Source organism: Danio rerio, chromosome 9, assembly GCF_049306965.1.
Source record: "Danio rerio strain Tuebingen ecotype United States chromosome 9, GRCz12tu, whole genome shotgun sequence".
Taxonomy (NCBI): Eukaryota; Metazoa; Chordata; class Actinopteri; order Cypriniformes; family Danionidae; genus Danio; species Danio rerio.
The window spans coordinates 13,494,070-13,503,488 of NC_133184.1; the positions used below are offsets into that span (position 1 = coordinate 13,494,070).

At 35.2% G+C, this 9,419-nt stretch overlaps 1 protein-coding gene across 1 annotated transcript; it reads right to left on the minus strand.

The window, feature by feature from the left end:
• Window positions 1-4,541: 4,541 nt before the first annotated feature.
• Window positions 4,542-7,276, minus strand: fzd7a (frizzled class receptor 7a). The gene has a single exon (NM_131139.2). The coding sequence runs from the start codon at window positions 6,834-6,836 to the stop codon at window positions 5,157-5,159; it is 1,680 nt and encodes a 559-aa protein (NP_571214.2). The 5' UTR covers window positions 6,837-7,276; the 3' UTR covers window positions 4,542-5,156.
• Between the last annotated feature and the right edge of the window lie 2,143 nt (window positions 7,277-9,419).

The following is a 9,419-nucleotide window of genomic DNA, read 5'->3' on the forward strand; positions in this document are numbered from 1 at the left end:
GTGTATACTACAAAATACTGCAGCCACAACATGTATCAAAATAAAATATAGTATTTTGTGTTTTAAAAAAACTACAAAATACTTTTACAAAGAAGGATAAAATTTCTTAGCAAATCTTCCTTCAATTAGACCTATTCGATCAATCCCTTCCCCATTAAACTGACTTTGAGAAGTAAACAATGTTTGATAGCGAATATGGCCAGTAAAATTGCCATCATCTCTGTACAATGGTTATTCAACCTCTTAATATTTAAAAGGGTGTTAAATAAATAGTTAATTTAACATTTTTGTTCACAGAATTTTTATTTATTTTTTTTGCTATTGAACTCTTTTTGATTTCTAATATTTGTTTTTGATTATTAAATATTTGTGTTTCATATGTTGTGACATCTTAAGGCTTGCATCTTTTCTCTTCATACCGTGGACCTACTGAACAACTACAGGCATTTGAAACAGCCAATCAAGTATTGTAGGAATCGCTACAGTAGGATTGATTTCTGTTGTTTATTTTTGTTTGTTGCAAACATTTGGCATCAGCAATCCATCCAAAACTACTATTATTACTCCTAAGATATTTACAATTCTTCTTTAAATGGAAGAGCCAATAAAATTTAAAGCACCAAACAGAGCGTGCATTTATATGATGTAGAATGATGTAGATTTCTTACTAAGTATTTTACAGTATTTTAAAAAAGACACTGAAGTATTCTGATACAAAATATTAAGCAATTTTCATAAACCCTATTAAATACAAAATACTACTTTGTATTTAAAATACATATTTGAAATACATGTATCATAAATACTGCTCATTCTGTTTATAAATATTAATTTTCCTTCAAGGAGATGTTAAACGGATCAGAAGGGACATTTATTATGTTAAAAATATTCAATTTAAATGCTGTTATTTAGATTTTTATTGTTTCAACAGTGTTAAGAACCACGAGTAAGCACTAGGCCTAATGGAAATGAATCATAATTGAGCTGAAAATTATCATTGGACTGGAGTAATGATGTTAGAAAACTAAACTTTGAAAGAACAGAAATAAATTACATTTTCAACTATATTTAAATAGAAAACCATTATTTAAAACTAATATAATATTTCACTATTACGATTTTATTTTAAAAACATTTACAAATCTTAATAGTTTCTAGCTGTTTTCACTCAACGCAATTTAAATCGCCTACAATAAAGCCAGTCAAGAGTAAAAGAGATGGATGATGTTGAGTATGGAGCCTAAATGTCTGCGTTAGATAAAATATAACTTGTTTTTAAAAAAATAATGTAATTTGTTTTTGCAGTTTACTGGTAATACAATAAAGTCAATTGGTAATACAACAAATTGCCAATTATTGGTTATAAAATTGGCGGTCTCCCATTTATTTGAAGTGTAATTTTGCTCTAAATAAACTCCCTATGAAATTAACTAACTTTTACCAGCAAGCATTACTTGATTGGAGAATATTCCCATCATTTTTCCCGACAAAAAAACATTTTTATGGAGCAACATGGATATTACAATTAAGAATAAATGTTTATTTTTTTCCCTAATTTGTACGGCAGTAATATATTTGATTTATTTTCCTTGTTTGTTGAATTGGGGAACTTATCAACTTTTGAACAATTTATGAAAATTCATCAGTTTCCTATCCCATATACTATAAGACATTTAACACTATTGTAAATGCTATCCCAAAAGAACTAATGCAACTAACAACAAATGGTATTTTTTATATTTTAATAAAAGAACCATAGAACCCTCCTTATCATGAGACAGTATGAGTAGATAAGATAAAAAATTGAACAACAAAATTACTCTTCTAATTCTTAAACAAAAAAAATCTAATCGCTTCAAGAGGGAAATCATATTGGTCAGTGTTAATACATGATATTTATTGGAAAAGAACATGGCTTCTCCCATACAAATATGTAATCCCAAACAAAGCAAAGGAAATCCATTTGAAAATTCTACACAAAATATATACAATCAATGCATTTATCTCAAAATATACTGATATTGCAGATACTTGTTTTTTCTGTCAGTAAATCAGGAAACTTTGACTCATATGTTCTTTTACATGTAAAATCTCACAAAAGGTTTGGTCTGATTTACATTATTTAAATAAAACACAATCAATGAAACAACTCTTTAACTTGATGGATTTTAATAGTTATATATATATATAACAATTAAATATATATATATTTATATATAACAATTAAATAAACATATATATATGTGTGTGTATGTATATATATATATATATATATATATATATATATATATATATATATATATGTATTTATTTATTTATTTATTTATATATGTGTATTATAGTATACTATAACGAATTCTAAGGTTCTATCTAACATTTTTGTCAAAATTGAGTTACTTATTAAATGACAACTTATTTATATTATGAGATGTTTTTTATTATTAGTTTGCATTTTAAGACTTTGTGTTAAAAAAAAAAAACATATGTTACACAAATATTTGCTATGGAATGCAAAAATTTTAAAGCTTAATATCTCAAAATCATTCAGAACACAGATAGAACCTTATAATTCCAAGGTGACGATATATATATACACACACTTTAAAACCCAAAAAGTTAAAGTACAACTGTAAAATGTGATTAGTTAGTTAAAGCAAGTTAACCAATTGTCTTAAAAGCAACACGTTGACTTTACAAAAATAATGTAAGTAAACCTATCGTAACTTGGAACTGTTACATTGACTTAATTTTTATTATTATGCAAATTGTACTCACTTTAAAAAACTATTCACTTTTTTCCAATACACTTTTATTATATTTGTTTTTCCCCCAGCTTTCCTGTCTCTTGCAAAATGACATAACTAAAATAAATCTGCTCTTGACTCCAGAGTGTCTTCTAAATTACATATAATTTATAAACTTAATGAAGTATCAAATATGTAATATTGTAATAATTACAATAATTAATTAACAACAGACATGCTGAAGTCTGACACTGTAAAAAAAGGGATTAGTTGACTTTAAAAAGTGAGTAAACGTATAATTATAAAAAGTAAGTCAATGTAACAGTTCCAAGTTACAATGGGTTTACTTAAATTACCTTTGTGAAATCAACTTGTTGCTTTTAAGGCAATTGATTTACTCGCTTTAAGAAACATCACTTCTTACAGTGCGGATAAATGAAGAGAACTTAAACCAATTGAGTACTGTACCCAAAAGTTAAGGCAGCTCAAAACATTTGAGGAAACAGATTGCTACAAACCATTTGAGTTAAAAAACTCTCTAAAATCTCTATGAGCACTGTGAACTTTTAAAGTTTAAGTAATGAGGTATTTAAGGAACTCATTACCTTCAACACTGAGTTCAAAACTCTTTTCAAATGAGTAGAATTAGCTTTCAGTCAGTTTTGAGTTGCCAAAACTCATTTCATTTGATAAAGTTGGCTGTTGGGTTTTATAGTGTATAGAATTTTTTATATTGTATGCAAAAATATTTATTCACAAACAAATATTTCGTAAATCCTCTCCCTCATTTGCCTATTTCTTAATTAAAATTGATTTCTTGCTTAAAGTTGTTTATCTAACAACAATAAAACTGCAAGTTAATAAAAACTTCAAACAAAACATCTTGCTTCCAGAAAATTATTCATTGATGCTCTGTTTTTTTGTTTTATTTTGTACTTCCCTTTTCTTTATTTTGTTCTCTTCTTCATTTCTATTTCTTATTTACTTATTGTTTTTATACTTTTGTAACTGTATGTACTTGTATTCCAGTATTTTACACATTTCTTCATTTTTAAATAAAAGTTTAAAAAAAGAAAATACTGTAAAGTCAGCTTGTAAATCAAGTGTTCCCAATATATCAGTAGCCTGTGGGTGGCGCTACAGCACCAGATTTACACTGCTAGAGTTTGTGTAACAAACACGAATATATTTTATTCTATCATGTAAACACGACATTGTAAAACCCAACAGTCAACTTTATGTAATGAAATGAGTGTAGTCAACTCAAAATTGACTGAAAGTTAATTCTACTAATTTAAAAAAGGTTAAATACCTCATTACTTCAACTTAAATTAAGTTCACTGTACTCATATAGATTCTTTTTTTTTAAACTCAAATGGCTAGTAGCAATCGGTTTCCGAGTTTTCTTAATTTTTTGGGTTTTACTGTGCTCAAATTGCTTCATTTACTCAAATGTATTAAGTTCACAGTACTCATTAGGATTAGTTTTTGAACCTAAATGGTTTGTTGCAACCGGTTTCCTCAAATAGTTTGAGTTACCTTAACTTTTTGAATTTTACAGTGTAGCTATATATGACCATGTGCATGTTTTATGCTGCTTCTTTCAATCAAATTAAAATGAATTATAATCCAGACTCTAATACCACATTTTGGTCACCAGTTTTCAAAAAGTTATTCTGAGCACTTTCTGGTTTAGTTTTCTTAAAAAAAAAAAAAAAAAACTAGAAATATCCCAAATGCAATGCTCGAACTGTTATGAAGGAAAATCGATTAACAGAAGTGAAGCGAGTCAGTGTGTTAAAAATCTAATCATTTTATTCAGCGAAACTGTACAGATACAAAGGTCTCTTACCAAATTTTAAAAATCAAGTAAAAAACTGCGAGATTATTTCCATAAATACATATATTCTTTGAGAAAAGGTGATTATTTACACGTTACGTCGTTTAAAGGGAGCTTGCATAAATTCACAGCTGTATACACATGCATAAAAGAATCCGGATCCTAATGCGTACTCGACGGTCCGTGTGTGCACACAAGTATGCATGATTGTCGACGGAGGGCTGCGAAAGTCATACAAGTCCCCGGTTAAAACAAGTGTTGGTACATGTGTGTATAAGGCAAACTACATCCAACATTTCAGGTACACAACCGTGAGCACAGGTCTCACATGTGACCAAGATATGACATCGTGTTACACAGAAATAATGTCTCTTTTTCTCTCTCTCTCCACATACAAATATACGAGAAAACCCAATGGTTAAACAGACTCGGGCTGATAACACTGTTCATGAGGCTCCGTTTGTTTCCACGCACAGTAGTGTCCGCAAAACTCACTCAACAAGTCTCTCTCCGCGTAACAGTCCGCACGAGACATTCAGCCAAAGCATGACCGAAAACGATCGCTCTTTTTCTCATACCGTCGTCTCGCCCTGGTTGCTGTTGCTGAGCCGTTTATAAAACCTGCGCCACGACTGCAGAGTTTTTCCAGACCATATCCAAAATCCAGAGGTGATCCCTACGATCATGGTCATCAGGTATTTGATCATGAATACGGTGAAGTCTGGAGACATGGGGGCGAAGTTGTTAACCGGGCAGGGAACCGCGAATCTCTTGCACGTCTGCATGTGCCAGGTCTTCTCCCACTGCTCTCGGAAAGCCTGCTCGTAGAAGTAGCAGGCGATCACGATAGTGGCGGGCACCGTGTAGAGCACGCTGAACACGCCGATGCGCACCATCAGCTTCTCCAGCTTCTCCGTCTTGGTGCCGTCGTGCTTCATGATGGTTCTGATGCGGAAAAGCGACACGAAGCCGGCTAGGAGAAATGAGGTACCGATGAAGAGGTAGACGAAGAGGGGCGCCAGGACGAAGCCGCGCAGAGAGTCCACGTTGTAGATGCCAACGTAGCAAACCCCGGTGAGCATGTCGCCATCCACTTGGCCCATGGCAAGGATGGTGATGGTTTTAACCGCAGGAACTGCCCACGCGGCGAGGTGGAAATACTGAGAGTTCGCCTCAATGGCTTCATGACCCCACTTCATGCCCGCTGAGAGAAACCATGTAAGAGATAAAATGACCCACCAGATTGAACTCGCCATCCCGAAGAAGTAGAGAATCATGAAGAGGATGGTGCAACCCTCTTTTTTCGTGCCTTGCGCGACGGTTTTATAACCGTCGTCGCTGAATTTGTCGATGCAAACGACTTTGTCTTCGAGGAAAAATCCAGCTGCATATGCAACGGCCACCATGAAGTAACAGCCGGACAGGAAGATGATGGGCCTCTCCGGGTAACGAAACCGCCTCATGTCCACTAAATAAGTGAGGACGGTGAACAAAGTGCTAACACAGCACAAAATTGACCAAATGCCGACCCAGAGGCGACCGAATTTGACTTCTTCCTCTCTGAAATACATCAGTCCGTTGGGTCTAGTGGGCTCGCATGGCGCCCCGCAGTCCTTTTCGCCCATAAAGTGGTACTTCAGATAAGTGGGCACTTTGAGTTGCAGCGGGCATGTGAATTGCTGGTTGGGTCTGACCACCAGGTTTGGCTGTAATGTAATCAGTTCTGGGACGTAGGGCGTCGGGTTTGAAGTGGGGCTCCCCGCGTCCGAGGTGTTCTGGCCCACGCAGATCTCACCCGCGCCGTGCACCGGGAAATTCTCGCAGCGCAGCCGCTCGGGCCACTGGAAGCCGAACTTGTTCATGAGGGCCTCGCAGCCCTGTCTCGCGCGCTCGCAAAGGGACCGACACGGCGGGATGGCTTGCTCGAGCACCGTGCAAACCGGCGCGTACATGGAGCACAGGAAGAACTTCAGGTCCATGGAGCACTGCACTTTTACTAGGGGATAGAACTGGTGCACTTCGAGACCGGCGTCCTCCTGGTTGGTGTGTCCCAAAAGATTCGGCATAATGGTCTGGTTGTAGGCGATGTCCGTACAGAGAGGTATAGATATAGGCTGGCAGAAGCCGTGCTCGGGTATGGAGATGCCCTTTTCTCCGTGATACTGACCGCTGGTCGTTTGTAGAGCCACAGTGAAAAGGAGAAGAAAATAACGAGTAATTCCACAACAGTGTTGCATTTTGAGGAAAGCCATTTGTTTTGGATTCGGTCCGAATGAAACGAAGCTGCTGCGGTTGCTCCGCAAGAAAGAAAAAGTTTCTGTGGATTGTTCGTTTGCGAATAAACCAACAAAAACCTCCTCGTCTGAGCTCCCTTTATAGCTCTCGTTGTCTGAAAGCGATCATGCTAGGCAAACGAGTGGATATGTGGAGAAACCCCCTTTTAGAAAGTCCGAAAATACATCCAAACTAAATCCACACCGCGCGCATCGTTGTGTTATTCTTCAAGCGTCTGGAGAGAATCTTTCGACTGCTGTTTAAAGTTTCCCTTGCTCTCCGAATCCCGCTGTGCATCCAGTGACTTTCGAGCTGTGTTTCAGAGAGTCGTGAGTCTGCTGGAAAACTTCAGTTGGTTGTCTTGAACAGAGTGCGGTTTCCTCGCTCGCCTCGCGTGCGCTCAGTAGACGCGCTTCCCACTGACTGGAAGGTTTGAGCGCAAGTGAGGCGCACATACAATAATGTGCCGTCGGTTTCTACACACCCCTCATTCAGAATCACTGCCCCTCCACGTGGGGCGCCTTGAAACCAGCATCGCTTTAGACCAATCGCATGTTTTGTTTTGCTTTGCGTCTTGGTTTTGATTGGTCACTGGGTGTAATTGCGGTGGGTTTCAGTTATCAGAAACTTTCCTTCTATATACGGCGGAGGAAAAAATCCATAGGTTACTTTCTGAAAGTGTGAGGATTCACTGAGCTTGAAAATCCTTTCTCATTTGTTTGATACGCAATCAGTTTTTGTTAATTGATTCAAATTCTTCTTTAGTTTTATAAACAGTTAAAGTGAAAATAATGTGCATATATGGTTATTACTGATTTGCGCATTAAAACAAACTTTGGTGACAAATCAGTGTAGAAACTAGATCCGACTGTTTTGATCTGATTGTTGACAATAACTCTATAACCTAATCATGAACCTAGCACAATAACCTAAGAACTTAATCAATTAAAATATTCTGTGAGTACATAAATATTTCCCGGTGCACTAAATTATTTAAAGGAATCACTTTAATTAATAGTCTTATGTAGTTTCTAATGAATTAGGCTTTTTTCATTTACTCAATAATTTCAGTATAGTATCTCGAACTTTGTTCTGACAACTTTAGTTGTTAAAACTTTTAAAAGTCTCTTTATTTGAATTATGTTGCAGTTTATAATGAGATGTTGTCAGTGTTGTTCAAACCTGTTTCTTAGGCAGTGTGTTATTTTAAACGACAAGAAATTTCAATAAAGGCTATTTTGTTAAACTGGGTTAAATTGTTAATATCAAAAGTTGTCGGAACAGATTACAAGGTCCCATAATGCAATTTAAAAGTGTAAATGAATGGAAAATGGCAGTAAATCATGAGATATTGTCATAACAGTGTATTTTCGTAAAATAGTTTTTTGTATTGAAGTATTATTTTGCAGGAATGTTTGGTAACACTATCATCAAGCTCATATTCACTAATTATTACACGTTTGTCTTTAATAATCTGCTACGTCTTGATTGTGAGGAAGGTGTAGTTTAGTTGGGGCTAAAGAATCTAGAATATGGTCATACAGAATAATAAAATAATAAACAGCCAAAATGCTAATAAGCCACTAGTTGATAGTTTTGTAATATTTTGTTTTATTTAACTTTTATAAGATATTTAACAAAAAAGTACAATACCAATACAAGAAGAAAAATAGTACAGAATAATTGACAATAACCCCCATTCCACACAAAAAAGAGGGATTGTCTCTGTTACCAATTCACACAACATATGTAGCATAAATATATAAACAAGAGATGACAATACTCACATTTTTACAAAACCAGTATTAGGTTTTGTAAAACCAGGTTAGAGATACAGATGAAGATTTACAAAAAAATAGGTCCCCATCTGGTTTTAGCTTTTTTTCTGTAAAGTTTCAAGATGTAGTTTTTCCATTTGAATGTCATAAAGCAACTCGTTCAACCATCTCTTTAAACAGGGAGCCTTTGGAGATTTTCAATTAAGGAAAATCTTCTTTTTAGCTGTAATCATGCCAACTATCAGGGCTTGCTGTTGGGCAACGGAAAGGTGTCCATTAGAATATCCAAAAATAGTCAGATTGTAGTCAGGTTGGATATTAGTTCCATAAGCTCTGTAAAACAATTAAAAAATGTTGGACCAAAACTCATAAAGTACAGTATAAAACCCAAAATGAATGTGTCAAGAGTCCCTTCTGCCCCACCACACCTGTCATATTTAGGAGATACAGAGGGAAATATTTACTTAATCTAGTTTTAGAGAGGTGAAGGCAATGTAAAACTTTCAATTGAACTAATTTACATCTGAAATTTATAGAAACTTTCTTTATTCTCAACAGGGCATTCTGACACTGAAACGGAAAGGTGTCCATCATATAAGAATATGCAAAAATAGCCAAATTGTAATCAGGCTGGACATTGGTTCCATATGCATTGGAAACCAATTCAAAGATTTTGGACCAAAACTGGTATAGAACAGGACAAAACCAAAATAAATGTGCCAGAGTCTTTTCTGCCCCCCCACATCTGTCACATTTAGAGAATATAGAGGGAAATATTTTACT

What these genes read in the sequence shown, in the direction of transcription:
- fzd7a (NM_131139.2), bottom strand. Translation starts at nt 6,836, where the DNA reads ATGGCTTTCCTCAAAATGCAACACTGTTGTGGAATTACTCGTTATTTT.